Here is a 17,654-nt window from a genome sequence, read left to right as displayed (position 1 = left end):
TTGTGTAGCTAACTATGAAAACACCAACTTTGCCATATCTCAGCCAAAATAAATGCCATCAACGCCAAACTTATGATTTTTGTTTAACATGACCCTCTGAAGGTCACTTACCCGTTTTACAAAAATTGGACACTAGGGGGCGCTACAAGTACAAAAAGTTTATATCTCATGAACCGCTCTTCCGATTTTTACAAAATTTGTTGGGTATCATCTAGGGCCAATCTTGAGGCCAACCCTTGAGTGGGGTACTGAGGGGTCAAAGTGGGCGTGGCCTATGGGACCCAGGTCCAAATTTACTACTTGCACTAAATTGAACAACTTTAAATTTACAGTGTAGATAGACAATGGGTCATGGACCACACATACCAAAAATTACACATGTGCACCACTAGGTGGCGCTATAATGGTTTTTTGCCTTTAACTCCCACATTACAGATTGCACATAAAAAATCCTTACATCCATGTGTTCCTTGAATCAAGCTGAATCACATCATATAGGCCACGCCCATTTTTGCTTAAATTCTTTTGCACAATATCGCGCAATGCGCAAAACCAACTTTTTCAAACTCGTCCTAGGCCGTGTGACGGATCAGCACGAAACCTGGTACTTAGCATCTCCAGATGGACCTGACCAAAAGTTACCCAAGGAATTTTGCTATGTTGAAGTTTGCGCATTTGACGACCAAACAAATTTTCCTAGCTAGCTACCACACACGTATCATATCATATCTCGGCCAAATTAAATGTTATCAGCAAATATATTCAGATCGTTGTTCATCATCCCACTACGATGCTCTGTACCAAATTTGGCAAAGATCGGCCTTTAGGGGGGCGCTATAAGCAACGTTTATTTGTTTTGGCCAATAACTCAATGCATTTAAATGGGGAATTTGCAATTGCAATATCTCTGCCACAGTAAATGCAATCAACGCGAAACTTGTAGTGCTCGTTCGGCATGCTGCTCTGAGGCTCTGTACCAAATTTGGCGAAGGTCGGCCATTAGGGGGCGCTATAATCGACGTAGACAAGTTTTGGCCCTTTTACTCAATGTTAATGGGATATTTGCAATGGAAATGTACCACAGACCTTGCAGCTCACACTTCTCAATATTTACTGATGTTTGCCTCCTACCGTTTTGGTTTTGGTTTTTGCTTTTGTGTGCTCCCCTGGTGTTTTACAATAAACAAACTACTTAACCCACTTGACAAAGTTGCTACAACCTTCACAGTGGACAAATGCAACTCTTTTCTCTCACTTTTTCAATCCAAAATCAACACCATTCACAGGCGCCGATACCGTGCAATTAAACATTGCAGTTGGTGCTAAGTGGAGAGTCTGTCATAGTGTGATTGGTTATGTCGGTGGCATTGATGCTTAATTTCCCATGAAGCACCCACGGAGGAAAACATAAATCGGCGCCTATGACGCCATTTGCAACAACTTGACCACCTCCCCTGCTCCTTCAACCACCACACCTGCCTCCCTCCTCCACCCTCTCGGTTACTCTCTCATGCTGCTCTCTGCTGTCTCCTGCGGTCGGGGGTTAAGAAGTTTGTTTATTGTAGAGAATTCTTAAAGGTAGTCCGTATAAGCGTGGAGGTGAACTGTTGACCGCTACGTTTCCAACGGCGACGTACCGCAGGCGTCGCGGCTTGCGCCTCTCGATATTTCGCGATGTTTGCCTCCCTGCCGCCCGGCTTCGGGTTCCGCTTTCACGCGCTCCCCTGGGCGTCGGGGGCGACTGGCGTGGGTGGCTTGGGCCCCGTCATAACTGCTTGCAGTTCTAGTTTTATTTTATCATTCAGGTTGAATTTGAGTAATTGCATTGTCTGTGTGCTGCAGAAAGAGATAACAAAGACAAAATACAATTAGTGAAAAGTGGTCAATTAACACAAACTTCAAACAAACACAAATGCACAGGTTTTAAGATAATAATACAACAAACAATCTATCCACATTGTCTATAGCACATGTCTGGCAAACTGACAGTAACTCATGGCATAAAACAAATCAAAATGATAAATTGACTCACGTTGGACATTGGAGTGCAAAGAATGAGCCAAAGGGTTTCCAATCAATTTATAGGCAACAGGTGAGGTGGGCGTGGTCAGGTGTCAGGTGGCAAAAGTATCCTTGAAAGAGCGAAATGGAGTGGAAAGGAAATGGAATGGCAGGAGTCTTTTCATCCAGATTGCTTTCCCTTGTTGTTCTCCATCCTTACATATGATTAACATTGCTCCATTTCTCAATATCTTGGCACTCCTTACCTCCCCAATTTCCTTAGCGATGGTTTTAGTTAACCTTTTTGGATTCCATGCGCAGAACGAAGCTCCCTCTTGCACAAGTTTGACTAACACCTTAAAGTGCCCATATTATGAAAAAATCACTTTCTCTGGGATTTGGGGTGTTATTTTGTGTCTCTGGTGCTTCCACACTAGGGTTGGGTACCGAAACGCGGTGCCAATAGGGCACCGGTTCCGACCTAAATGGTAGTAACGAGACCGAATAAGAACGAAAATTTCGATGCCTTATTTCGGTGCCTGACTTTACACTACACTCAACAGCAGGTAACATTAGCCTACCTTTAGCTAGCAGCTGGATTAAACACGGTTCAAATGCTGACAGCTAACGTTAAACAGTGTAAAGTGTGACTGTATTTCAACACCGGGACGCAACAGTCTGCTCTGCAGCGCAGCAGATGCCGACGTCGGAAAAACACAGACGGTGCGTTCACTGAAACTGGTAACCTACAGCCTCGCGGTGCATTCAAAGTTATTGTAAAATACCCTTTTCCCATCTGGTGGTTGCTTTTGTCATTCAACAGCAATTTACTGGTGAAATAAGTTATTGTTTATTATAAGTTATAGTTATTACATTACTATTAAATCATTTAATTTTGACCATATGGCCGTAGTAATAAACAAGTTCCTCTTAAATGTCGCCGACTGTTGTTTAGTACCCTTCTTTTTTTTCTTCTTTTTTTTTTAACTTTCTTAAAAAGTATCGGTTCAGGCACGGTTTAGGCACCGGCACCGTTTTAAAAGTACCGCTTTAGCACCGGTATCGGAAAAAAACCAAACGATACCCAACCCTATTCCACGCGTATACAAACTTTGAAAAAAAAACATCCATGCTGTTTTGAGTGAGATACGGGTTTCTAAATGTGTCCTGCCTCCAGTCTCCAGGTGAGCTGTTCAAAATCTGCACGGCTTTCTACGTAACTAGCCGAGACGAGGGGCCTAGGGGGCTAACAGTTAGCATGCTAGCGCTAGCATGCTAGCTCATTCTCAATGGCAAAACACTGCTACGACACACACAAATTCACCCTAATCTACTAAATAAATTGTATAGAACTACTTACATGTCCCTGTTCTGCAGGTATTCCACCGAAAGTTGGAAGTGTGCCCTCATTTAGAAGAAGTCTCCCGGCTAATCCTGCACCTAATCACAGTGCAGTGCAGCGGTCAGCAGTGGAAGTCCTATCCCCAGCACCTAGCCCTGTGGAAAATTTGCATTTCCTATGATGGTGAAGGCATGACCAATGAGCAGAGATGTATAGTAACGAAGTAGAACTACTTCACTACTGTATTCTAAGTACTAAAAGGCTGTATCTGTACTCTACTGGAGTATTATTTTTTTCTCCTACTTCCACTTTTACTTGAGTACATATTTTCTATATTCTCTCTTTTACTCTGATACATTTTTTATGTGCTGCATCGTTACTCGTTACTGTTGTGAATTCCTCACGCTACAGAGACTGTGTAGGTTACAGTGTGTGTAGTTACGGCTACGTTAGTTACGTACGCTAAGTTATGTAAGAAATCCCAGAGATCACCTTGCATTTCTTTAAATTACGGCGATCGCCTGTTCAGAAGTCAGAGACGATGTAAATTTGTACTCTTTCTATTTAGCTAATGTTGCAGCAGATTAAGCTATTCCTGAGTTGTTTCAGTCTGCAATGAGTACTGAATGTTAATCATTTTACCCTGTGATGTTAAACTGCTAGTTTATCTGTATTTAACTTTCCACTACATCACACATGTTACTAGCTAGTGTGTGATACGTTTTTTGGGGCTTTAGTCGTTACTGTGCTGGAGAGGATGTTCATTTTTCTTGCACAGTGTGATAATTGTACATTTTACTTTAGTATTTGTTAATAAGTGATTAATAACCCACTGTTATATCAAATAATAGTAGTTATAACAGCTGTGACATTAATATACCTTTTTTGGGTTTATTTCAGAAACTTCCTTCATGTATCCAGCAATGTACAGCTTGTGACTGCCTGTAATGCACCATCTTACTACCAAGTAAAAAGTTGAACTCCAACAATATGATATTCAAACTTTTGACTGCTTTCTTTAATAACTACATAACACAATACTTGTACTTGTACTTTCAGTACTTGAGTAGTACATTTTAAAATAAACTACTTGCAATACTTAAGTACAAAACAGTTTGAATACTTTAGTACTTCCACTTAAGTGTGGTGCTTAAAGAGCACTTCAACTTCTACTCAAGTCACTTTTCTGATAGAGCCCTTGTACTTTTACTCAAGTATGGGTCTCTAGTACTTTATACATGTCTGCCAATGAGTATAATAATAATAAGTATTATTATAACCTATTTGGACCATGGATATATATATAATATAATATAATATAATAATTATTATATAACCTCTTTGACAGCGCTGTGTTTGCCTGATATTTGTTATATCTAGGATATATCATGTAGAGCATGTTTTGGAAAGGTTTAAACTGAATATTTATTATTTTTGTGATTTACAGTAGTAGTCCTCATAATTGTGTCTGAACAAAAAACAGAAAATTTAATTTGCATTTAGAAATTAATTTCTGACTTTTGACAAAATAACTCAATGTCCACTAATTTAGCCTAGTACTAAAACCCACTACTTGTAATGCTAGAAAGCTACTAAAATATTATTATTTAATTTTATCCATATGCGTTACGTAGTATGACAGTAATATTTTATTTCGAAAACACAAAATGGACAGGATTGTTTACGTATTAATTATTGCTTTTTTTTTAGCTAATTCTATATAGAAACAAACCCCACCATTAGTCACTTGCTTAATAATAAATATTCATTTATACACCAACTTTGTTGCTAAATTGCAAAATAAAAGGCGTTGAAGACCTGAAAATTAAAAAAAGTATGAGATAATCGATTTTGAATCACTTGATTATACAACACATCTTTACCTCTATTTTTCTCTTGTCTCATATATTAATCTATAAACAGTTCCCTGCATGTTCAGCAAGTGTTCCTTTTCTTCTAATACTCTACATGTGCATGTATATGGTATGATATTTATGTTTATGATTGTTTAATTGAAGTTTTTTGATACTATCTCTGACAAGACAAAAATGAAATCACTTTGCTTAAATCTAAAAAAAAAACCTGTAAACTTTTTTAACTGGACATACTGAATAAGATACACAATTCGCTCCTATTTAGAATAAGAATGACATGCAGGCAGGTTTGGTTAAGTTTATTTGAAAAATCATAATAAATAACAATGTACATAAATACTTTCAGTTTTGTATCAAAAGAACAATGTGACATGTCTCACAGGTCACAGGGACAGAAACAGCAATCATATGAGGTAAATAAACAAACCTGAAAACATTTACTCTGTATTCATGCATTAACAGTAACTAAACTTTGAATTTCTTAAGTTTTAAGTTACTTTGCAGGCAGCTCAAACTCAAGAGCAAAACATTTTCTTTCCCTTGTCATAACTTCCCTTGTCTTTTTTGTCTCTTTTGTACATGACAGCACAATCAAATAGGAAAAGCACTATAAATATGAAAAGGTCCAGTCAGTGTCTAAATGCAGCAGCGGTGTAGTCTACGTGATACACAGGTATACGCAGTATACCCACTAAGAAAGCTCCAGGATTTGGGTGCCCGGATAGCTCAGTTGGTAGAGCGGGCGTCCATATATAGAAGTTTACTCCTTGATGCAGCGGGTCAGGGTTTGACTCTGACCTGCAGCCCTTTGCTGCATGTCATTCCCCCTCTCTCTCCCCTTTCATTTATTCATCTGTCCTGTCAATAAAGGCCTACAAATGCCCAAAAAATAATCTTAAAAAAAAGAAAGCACCCTCTTAAAAATGCCCAATGACACACAACAACATACTTTCCATTATATTTTTGATATATTTTGAATTATCATCTGTGTTTTTCTTCTTCGCATAGGCTAAATAAAGGTATTTCCACTGTAAATTGGTGAATAAACGTTATCTGAATGCAGGAAATGAAGTCTTTGACGCTCAAAATAACACCCAGACCCCCACTATGATATGCCCCCCTCCCCCAAAGGCAGATTCTGGCCCATATATAGGCCAATATATTTATATACAGTACAGTATACCCACTACAATACATTAGACTACACCACTGAAATGCAGCACTACAATTTGAAATTGACAGTGAAACTAGCATTTTGAATTGGATATATATTTGTTCCCTGCAGCTGACAGTGTCTTCTTAACCCACGGGTGGAAATCAGAGAATATAACAAAAAAGTATTTTATACACATTTACAGCACTGCACTCATAATGTAGCTAACGTGCTACATTTGTAGCTTTTTGTAGGAAACAGTTTCCTCAGAAACATTTAGATTAATTACATATTATGGCAACCATTTTGTTATATTTCCATTGTATGCTTGTGCAACTAACACCCTTGTTTTCAGTTTACCTACACGTAATAGCAGTAATCCCAGTGTTGTCTGAAGGCCGGATCCCACCATGAGTTTAATGCCGACTGAAAGTTATGATTATGTCAGTTCCTCATAGCTGTGTTCTTCAAAATCACCCATATTGCATTCTTTTCACATGTCCATACTGTATGTCTTGTAACCAGCCGGAATCTCTCAGCCGTGACTTGAAGCCGAAGGTTTAGTAGCAGGGGCAGACCTTGGCTGAGGCTTTCCTTGGACCTTTATCATGTTTCTTTTCTTGATGGACTGGAGCAGAGAGGAGAGGTAGACTGTAGAGGATGATGATAGTCAAATTTACCACCACACAAAGCAGCGCTGCACCCACTGAGTTGGCAAAGGTAATGGGTATGGAGTGTTCAAGGAGCCAGGGGCGCCGGGTTACCATGTCCTGTTCCATGGCCTTCATCTGCAAGTGGGTGCCGAGGATGCCGCACACATGGAAGAGTTGATGGCTGTGACCTGCAGAGGGAGCAGTCGAGTCGTGTTTGAGCCAAGGCAGCACAGTGACATGTCACAGTAGAAACAGTAGTTGTACATTTCAAAGCCCTCACCACTGAGCAAATGAGTCACTTGAGTGCCAACTGATTTCAACAGAATGAAAAAATGTGGAGGTGGTTATGCATTAGCTTTACTTTACAATGTTTAACACAATGAGAATACATTTAAAGTATGTGTATAAGTGAATCCTGTGTTTCACAAAGTTTGACAACATATTTAAGTTTTTTAAGATCTTAAATGTGACATTTGACAGGGAGCTGTAAAAAAGCTGACTTTAGATCAGTAAATTGCACATGAATGCATCATTATGGCATAACTTTTCACTCAATCCACTTTTTAAATTGGTTTCATACTTTAAAAAAAAAGAGAGAATTATACAAGTTTAAAACAAATGTTTTATATAAGCATACGTTTTTTAGTCATCTTTGACTTTTCCCAAATGTTTCCTTGCATATAATGAGTAGTAGCCTGTGATACATGCATATTACTGTAGTCTCTTAGATCTCTTCTGAATCTTGGGCTTTGCTCTGCTCCCACATTACACACTTCATGTTGTTACATTTAAGTACTATGTTGTCTTTAAACTCATTTGAGACAAGCTTGTGAGAAAGGGATATGTAAGGAAATGAAACTGCACGTAAAATCAGTATCACCACTATTGCAACATTACTGACTGTATTTACAGTAGGCTATAAAACCTAAGACTTCTCAAAAATCTACTGCCACTTAAAAATGCAGAAGTTGGTAAATGGTCCAATGAACAGTAAATAAAATATTAAAAGAATAATAATACAGAGGTAGATATACTGTGCATTTATCATTTACACCTGCTTTAACTATGACATGGAAAAAAGCTGTAAACACAACACTGACATGTCATCATTGCCTTTTAAGTTGATATGACTTGTTAGCAAACACTATCTCATTTACACATCCACCAGATATGAAGCAATATTTAATTTTAATTTATATACTGTAGTACTCTCCTATTAGCTCTGTTTTAGTCTCAACCTACTCTTGAGGGAAATATTTGGCTCTGTAACTGCTATGTAACACTATATCCACTATGTTCACCAGCTAATTGTTAACTTTGTCTGCCATTTGGTTATGAGCAGTGGGGTTTTCTTGCTAAAAACAGCTGACTACTGTGACTGGAAACAACACTGATAAAGAGTGGTGACAATGGATCAAACAGAACAAAGACAAGGCAACAAATTAGCTGAAAGATGCTGAAACACTCCTCAGAGTTCTAGGGAACAGCAGATGTTAATTCTCGGTGGGTTCTGGTTGACACACTGGGCAAACAAACCAAAGCTTAATATGCTAATGACAACAACAAAAGCTACTCCTCAAATCAGTCTTACCTATGTAGTCGAAGCTGCCAGGTGCCAGGCGCTCAGGTAAATGTGTGGCAAACAGAAAGCCTGTGAGGAGAGCCAAGGCGATGTGGTTGTAGTGGAGGATGTTGGTATCATTGTCTGTACAGCCCTCTCCTTCACACAGAAACACCTGTGAACAGATTTAACAGATGACAGTGCTCCGTTATTACCACTTTTATCACCTTTACATTTCTTAAGGAGGCATCAACTTCTTTATTAAGTAACTGTTAGTGGAGCTGCCGGGTGATTTGCAACATGAAACTGTGGTTCTAGTCTCAGGGTGAATTATTTACTTTTCCACTGTAACAGGACCAGATTCACATCATATATCATATCATAGGCTGTTCATATTTACAGTCTATGCTAATAACCCTCATCATGAAGAATAACAAAAAGTCATGTATATGAAAGTGTAAGCATGGAGCACCAGAGCCCTAAAAAATGTATGACTTTCTATTTTAGTTCCTTGCTGTTTACCAGAAAAGTCATTCCAGTTAAAGATTTGTGTTTTAAAACACTATCCAATATATTGAACGTTATCTGTGACACACACTGGAGACACATCTTTTCAGATGTGTCTTGTGTGAGGACATTTGTGAAGTGCACAGATATGGCCCTACCCTGTAGAACAGAGGGATGTTGTCAAACAGGTAGGGATAGGCAAAGGCAACAACACGGAGAAATTTGCTGAACTTTGGACCCTGGCTCTCAGGGAATCTGAAATAACAAGAAGAAAGATGTCATTTTCAATAATGACAAACAATAATTATATTCATTAAATATTCCTCATGGTTACACGTATTATAGCTATGGATGAAGCTATGTGGAAACTTACAAAAATAGTATACCTTACAAAATTCTTATACAAGAGTTAAAAAAAAAAAGTTATTAGGCATGCACATATTGTATAGTGGCAGAACACTTAATCCATTTTGGATGTTCTTAGAGTCAAAGTCACTTGTTACAGAACATGTTTTGCCACTCTAAACGGCCCAGCTGAAACTACAATTAGAGTAAACCAAGAGGTCTGGTCCCTATAGTCACACTTAGCTAACACCCATTGTATTAAACAAAGAGTTGCTCAACTCTTGAAAGTCAACAATGTTTATGGGATGAAGTCTGTCTGAAGACATGCCAATAATCACACATTTTAAAAAGATGAGATTGTATTTATCTATTGCTACCATCATTCGAGGCACAACAAAAATAGATAGAATAGTGAAGCGAACAGGAGGAGCAGATTTTTAGCATATGTATTGTCTTTACCTCTTTACGGTGTCATAATTATATTGCAGAAATGGTAAGCCAAGCCTGAGGAGTGGGGAGAGATGAGTGAAAGTACAATACATTAGCTACACCGAGCCAACATTAATCCAGTACATGAAGAGATAACAGTGCTAACTGTGTGATGATTGTTGTAAGTGAAATGGAACAGGGCTGCATTGCTACAGACTGGTTACTGAAGCCACGCCCCCCATCAAGCTTTATATTATAACCACAGTGATCAGGCTGTTTGGCAGGATTTAACGCACACAGTTACTCAGATTGCACATCACAAATATTTGAGACCAGTCACTAAAATGCTGCCATGGATCAGGACTTAGTACAATTTTGAGGTACTTGTACTTGAGCATTTCCATTTTATGCTACATTATACTTCTACTCTATTACATGTCAGAGAGAAATGTTGTAATTTATACTCAACTCCATTTATCTCATACCTTTAGTTACTTTCAGTATAATAATACAACAAATATATTATGATATGTATGCATTCTGCATAATAAGTACTTTTACTATTGTACTTTAAGTATATTTTGATGCTAATACTTTTGTACTTTTACTTAAGTATAAATTTGAATGCAGGATTCTTACTTAACGGAGTATTTCTACACAGTGGTATTGCTACTTTTACTTAGATCTGAGTACGTTTTCCACAACTGGACCAGGGCTAGATTACAACATAACATTATCCTTATTTACAAGTTAAACCAACACTGAATAAACACACTGGAGATTTGAGAATGCTGTGTGTTACAGTATATGCTAACACGTTAGCATGCATGTTAACACCTACTAAATGTTGATTTGCTGAAGTTTAGCATGTACATTTAGCATAAGAACATTTCAACATGCATGCTTATGTTTTCACCATACCTGGAGTAGCAGGCCACAGCGGTGCAGATGACAGTGTTGAGCATAGCGATGGGGACGTAGCAGTGATGGAAGAAGCTGTTCACCCACTTGTCCGGGAAAACATAAGCTGAATAGACGATTGCTGAACCTGCATGGGAACACATCAACAGTGCAAAGTGGTAAACCTTTAAAACTGTATATTTTATTTCAGGAAAAAGTATCTTTACACTCTAGTTTGAGGGATTATCATTTATGATATTTGTCCACCACTATACAATATATATATGAACAGTGCAACCACACACACACACATATATATATATATATATATATATATATATATAGAAAGTGCGGTTGCACTGTGCCCGCCCATGGGGTGGGAGGGCCCATAGACAGGGTAGAGGTGGGGGCATAGACAGGCGTTATTATAGACCCTTTGTACGTGACGTCACGCTCCACTCGCGCGAATTATGAACGCCATGACGGACGGCGGAAGAGCTATGCTGTAGACGGACGGCAAGCTAAACTCGTATGTTTTCACATGATTGTGAATGTGTTCTCATGTTCTCAATCTGCAGAGTAATCCTCACCAACACAAGCATGTGTATGTTTTGCCTTTCTGTTTTAAATGAGTGATAAATAAAATTATCTTCAACCAGCTAGCTAGCTGCCATGCTAACCAGCTGTTCCTGCTAACAGGACCAACCCGATGATGACCCACATAACTAGCTAACATCGGTTATTCACTGACCCAGCTACATATCCAAAAAAGAAAGCCGTTCCCTTGATCATTTAACTTAACACACATACAAAAAATATCGGTTAAATTAAAGATGACATGGCACGGAAACTAGCTTCAAAAAGGCCAAAAAAAAAAGAGTTAATTATGGGTCTGCGGAGCTCCTACTTCACCTAGCTGACAAGATTGATGTCTTATATTTGCCATTATGAGGTTCCTCCCCCCGCCGTTAGCGTAGCATTGCGACCTGTAACCCAGCCAGCTACAAAGAACTGGTAAACATCCAGACTTTTAAAAGCTTTGAGATCAGCACCAGTATATGGGGATACCCCGTTTACCACATAGTGGTACAGATCAGCACCAGTATATGGGGATACCCCGTTTACCACATAGTGGTACAGATCGTGTGGACTGAAGTCGGGCACTCTGTGATTTAATGAGGTCCGTGAAAACAGAGAGAGAAAGAATTAAGGGTCGGTATCTAATCCTGCTATCTCCAACTTCTCCAAATACTGCTCTTTGTGAGCACCTACCAGATGGCCTACCTCAACCGATAACGGCACGACAACTTGTTGTTCAATAGAAGAACCCATAAAGCCATAAATACAGTTTATTTAGTGTTATGTATTTCAAACTGATTGAAACTATGAAACTTTCTGCTTGTCTACTAGTGTTTAGCCTGTGCTTCCGCCGTCCATCATGGCGTCGTCACCTGGTCGTGGTCACGTGTTTGCAAAGGGTCTATAGAACCCACGCAACTTCAAGGCACTTAAATCGGATCGGTGTGTGTGTGTGTGTGTGTGTGTGTGTGTGTGTGTGTGTGTGTGATTGTATTTCATAAGTAGTAACTAGCGTGCACTAGGGCCCGTTATAAAAGCCTGCACTGGGGCCCATCATTACTACCTTACGCCACTGGACAGAATGTTACAAACACCTGTTGATATACTCCAAAACAACACCACCACTAACTTCAATCAGTACCTAAAACTGAACATTAAAGCTTATGAAACAGAACCATGGACAGAGTGACAGTGAACAAACACTTACCCAGGCTGTAGAGACTGAGGGCACCATAGTCGAAGAAGAAGCAGATGTGGCGTGCCCGCGTCGACATGCTGCTGAAGGTGTGAGCACAGCTCGACGCCAGCGGATAAATGCAGCAGGTGAGCAGGAAGATCACAAGAGGCCAGATGAAGGAGTCCTGCCATGCTGTCTGCATCAGCACCACTGTCACTACTTTCCATAGGAAGTACCTGCCAGGAGAAACGGGTCACATTAAGTTAATTAGATTGGATGCAGCAGCACTGATTTTTGTGTGTGTCTTTAGTCCCAACTAAATGTAATTTCAAATCACTTAGTTTTGGAGCTTGATCAAGCAATTGGCATCATACATAATACAAAAAGTGTGTCCAAACATACAGAGGACTGACATATGAAAGGAAAAACCTGTGTAAATGAGTGGAGAAACATAACATGAGCAGATACTTCCATACAGGACATGAGGGGCCACTGAATGGTTTATTATGTGAATCACATGGCCTTCACAGTCACACGTATGAGAGATTTTGGAGCTTGTTTTTTTTCCTTAATTTGTCACCCAACCGTAGATTTCTACAGCCAAGAGGAGGTATGTAGCCTCTACCCTTTGAGCGAGTGAATGAGAGAGAAAGTCATTCACTGTCTTTAAAAATGGTAACAATGTTACATGTGAATAGAGAAGCAAACACTGTTCAGTGGGACAATTGTGACTTTATACATCTAGTGGCATGAACTTATTAAGATGTAAAAATGGACAAAGTACGTAACATTAGAAAGTAGTTAATGTTCTCGCAGCCAAAGCTAAAATAAGCACACAACTGATCAGTTTCTCTTTTTACTACATGAATGATTATTCATTCATGATAATTATCCGTTACACTGAAGTAGTATCACTAGTAGTATCGCTGGAATATTTACACATATATGAGATAATGAAGGAGTAGATGAACATTTTGTATATTATTTGAACATCATAGTTACAGCACCTAACTTCCCATATAACCACAACTTGCCATTTTTACGTTTCAGATAGAAAATACAACATGTTAATTGGAGAGAGCCATGCTAGCTGTTTCCCTTGCTTCCAGTCTTTATGCTAAGCTAAGCTAACTGCCTCCCAGCTCTAGCTTATATTTCATGCACAGAGAGTGGTATCCATCTCTTCATTTAAGTTTCAGCAAGAAAGCAAGTAAATGTATTTCCTATTATTTAACTAACCCAAACAAACTGGAACACTGAATCAGCTAAACCATTAAGCCAGTCAGAGAGAGAGCGGCTGAGCAAAACTACAAAATAACAGATGTATAATATAAACCTCCTGTAAAATGTATAATTACTTTCTCTAGCAGACTTAAAACTTAAACAGAATGCCCAACAACATCAGACATATATATATATATATATATATATATATATATATATATATATATATATATATATATATATATATATAGTCAAAACCAAGATGTTCATGATTAAGTATAACTCAATTAAATCCTGCATTTGTCTGTCAGTTCCATAACAGCTAACAGTTCTATACAAAAACCTCAATCTTAGAAGGAGGCTATAGTTTGCCTTGTGCATTCGTTTTCCACGTCTCAGTGCATCTCATTAACAAATCAACATTATTTGTGCTTTTCCCCGTCACTGAGCAGTTAACTAATAGAGGCAACTCATATGAAAGCCTCGAGCACAGATCTGCTCATTAATACCGGCGTGACTGTAGGTCTCCGCTGAGCCCCAAGACACAAATACCCATGTGGCCTTAGCATAAGCTCAACACACACACACACACACACACACACACACAGCAGGGAGGAAGTGCAGCGTGAATCATGGGACCAGCAGCCTCTGTAGTAACTTTGAATTATGAGACCTAAAAACACACATATGCATATAATAAAAAAATTGCATCAGTTGAGTCTTGGATAGATTGTGATGCAGTGTTTGTTAAATAGAGAGGAGACACTAAACTTGGGGAGGAAGCTGAGGAGCCAAAATGTTGCTTTTATGGAGCTCCAGTTAGTAAGACTGTGTTATGAGGTGCAGTAGACAGATATGGAAATTATTATCATTCTTTCACTTGCTATCTATCTTCCTCTTCAGCTTTTTAGCCTATCTGTCTGCACCTACAGGTGTTGCAACTATCTCAATACACTATAACAAAAGCTGAGAAAACTCTAAGAAATAACCCTTACCCTAACCCTAAGGCAACTAGCTGCAAAGACTTCTTGAGTTCCATCAATTTTAGGGCCAGCTAGTTTTTTTGTCAACTCAGTTTAAGACATTCTACTGTTTGTTTCATCAAACATTGAATGTTAACATTAACTCTAACTCTTTTGTTCAGATAACTTGAAAGTTTTAGGGTAGACAAACTTTTTTAAATTAAGTTGAGCCAACAAGTGTTTAGTTCTGTTGTCACTACTGTAGCTGCTAGGACTGATTATGAGAGTCCTGTTGCACATACTGTACAGTAAAAGGCCATTGACAGGGAGGAGGTCTATAGACATGGTTGCCAGGATGTCTGACTTTAAAACAAATCTGTCTGTGTAATCCTTCTCATAATCGTTGAGTTTGTGAGTCCCGTGAGTGATTTGGCACACACTGTGTGTTGCTCTACAGTTTCCACAACGATTTTATTACTATGTTAAGGGCACTGCTCTCCTGGCATCTATTTAACTCCTTGAAGAGTGCATTTTTGGTAATAAATATACACTGGGATGTATTCACTGACAGATACTGTGAATATTAAGCAAACAGATATTGTAACTCTGGATAAATTGAATGATAGTCTTTAGTCAGTAATGTGCCAGAACTGATATAATTAACCCTTAGTCTTTGAGTGATAGTAGGTAGATTCAGTATAATAGAATAGAATTCAGAAAATGTCTATAAAGTCTATAAAACCACACAATCGTATTCTGGATTACTCTGACCTACAGGTTCTACAAGCTGTGCAAGATTCCTTTTTCCTTTGAGCAGGACAAAGAACACCTTGTGGCTGTTATGAAAACAAAAACAACTGAAAGTGCCCTCAGGTGTATCACTTTGTGTTGTCAGTCTACGACACACATGACAGGTAGAAAATACGTTTAAGAACCTTAAATCTTGCGATGCACTGCAGAAAAAAATAACAATTGTCAGCTGTACCAGGTAGGCAAAAAGTGAGTCCAGATGTTGAGCGTCTCATTGGTCAGCTGGAAGAGGCTCAGGATGCAGTCAGTGGCAGAGCTGCAGGGGTGTCGGTAGCCAGAGATTATGCTGTCCTCATGGAAAACCTTGAGAAAGAAAACTCTTGGTTAGTCCTCAGCCAGTTTGACAACTTTGTATTTTTCTCCGGCTCTGGAGGCAAAAGAAGTCTCTCAACAAACAACAAAATACACCACACAAGGTTATTCTTAGTGGACCAAGTGTTGCATGTTTCTCAGGATCCCCCCAAGGTGTCCCAAGATAAATCTGAGGGGTCACAATATAATTAAAGGTATAAGAAAATGGTCATGTTTGTTCTTGGGTAGTCTATATCCTTGACGTTCCACTTCTGGGATGGCTCCGCCGGATTTCACTCATTTAGGCCGGATATCTGTTGCCTTGGGCATGTTTTCCTCCCATCCCCGAATGTGATGTGGAGTACCCAGACTCTCCTCCAGCACACTTTGGAGGAGAGTCTGTCAAAGCAAGACTAGTTCTTGTGAAATACTGGAAACTTTCACCGGCTTCTAAAAATCTAAAAAGGATAAATTACCCTTTGCTAACTACTTACAGCTCCTGTCCGTATATACTACACTGTGATGAGGATCAATCTTTTTTTTTTCATAAAGTGAAACATGAAAAGTGTAAATAAGTCAAAGTATGACTGTGAGCAAAATGAACAAACTTTTTTTACACTCTTGACTTAAAGTTTTCTCCATTTTGTTATTTTATACCGTATTTACCTAACCAACAGTCAACCTCCTTCTGAGTCCAGCTCAGTCTGACTGTGTGAAAGCTGAAATGTCCAGTAAAGATACAGCGAAGAAGAACTTACTTTGGGCACTTGATTGATGGTGAAGACTCGTGGTAATTTGATGAGGCTGAGCATGGCTGCTGGCTGCTGCTGCTGCTGCTGCTGCTGTTCAGGAGGGGAGCTGAGGCCGCTGGTGAGGGTGTGCCTCCTTCTTTATAAGGTTTGTGTTGCTATGTTGCCCTCAAGGTTTCTCCCCTTCATCTCCTCCCTCTTCAAACCTAGCGAGAATATCCAGTGTACCTGTGCCACTCCTCCTGCTCCTCCTGCTGCTGTCTCTCTGGAGGTGGAGAGTACGTGCACACAGGTGTATACTCACACACACACACACACACACACACACACACACACACACACACACACACACACACACACACACACACACGTAGAGGAAGACAAGTTTTTCAAGATCAAAACCTTGCATTCATTCTTTTTCACCCTGACTGCTGTTTCCACAACAAAGCTTTTCTTTTTGTAATTGCGTGGCCACATCAGAGACAACAGTCAAGCCAGTAAGCCAGGTTTCAGTAAAAAAAAAGAAAGAATTGCCCATCAGCTGTGATTGACAATAATGTAACTGAAGGTAATTTTTTCAGCCATTTTCCTGCCAGAAACTGTGCAGCAGACGAGTAGCTCAGCTCAACGCTACATAACAAGTGCTATCTGAGTTTCAGCCGGTCCAGATAAGGTGTGACATCATGAATGAAGGGTGTAAATCGGTCTGGCAGAAAAGTCAACAGAGTTCCTTTCATGCCACTTTCTTGCTCCTCTCCTGGTTAAACGGACATGTCACCAACTGCCCACACAGACCGCCGGCAGCCGTCACACCCAGCAAATACGGCTGGGCCCAGGCCGAGCCCTGCAGGCCTGTTATCTTGTTTAAACTCTAGAGCAATGAAAGCAAACACGTCTCACTGCCACTGCAGAATTAGGAAGTGGAAAAGCAGGAGATGTTTGTGGTTTGTTTGACAGTTTGCACATGTTACAAAGAAAAAAAGAAAAGTCTATTACAATTATTTTGTTATGATATATTTTTACTTTGGTGACATCACTTTAGAGTGTACAAAAGCTGTTTTGTTTTGAGCTCAGTAATCTATAACAGAGCGTCATGC

At 39.3% G+C, this 17,654-nt stretch overlaps 1 protein-coding gene across 2 annotated transcripts; it reads right to left on the bottom strand.

Annotated features, from left to right (window-relative positions):
• Window positions 1-6,736: 6,736 nt before the first annotated feature.
• On the bottom strand, window positions 6,737-16,823 carry LOC116040273 (membrane progestin receptor gamma-B-like). Of its 2 annotated transcripts, XM_035999785.1 has the most exons (8): window positions 16,567-16,823; window positions 15,693-15,820; window positions 12,552-12,757; window positions 10,787-10,913; window positions 9,896-9,940; window positions 9,250-9,346; window positions 8,615-8,759; window positions 6,737-7,211 (listed from the first exon to the last, which is right to left on the bottom strand). In XM_035999785.1, the coding sequence occupies exons 1-8, from the start codon at window positions 16,618-16,620 to the stop codon at window positions 6,931-6,933; spliced, it is 1,083 nt and encodes a 360-aa protein (XP_035855678.1). In that variant the 5' UTR covers window positions 16,621-16,823; the 3' UTR covers window positions 6,737-6,930. The 2 variants fall into 2 exon arrangements, with proteins under 2 accessions (XP_035855678.1, XP_035855679.1); XM_035999786.1 differs by lacking the exon at window positions 9,896-9,940.
• Between the last annotated feature and the right edge of the window lie 831 nt (window positions 16,824-17,654).

Source organism: Sander lucioperca, chromosome 3 (genome assembly GCF_008315115.2).
Source record: "Sander lucioperca isolate FBNREF2018 chromosome 3, SLUC_FBN_1.2, whole genome shotgun sequence".
Lineage (NCBI taxonomy): Eukaryota > Metazoa > Chordata > Actinopteri > Perciformes > Percidae > Sander > Sander lucioperca.
This window is presented reverse-complemented; position numbering and strand designations above follow the sequence as displayed.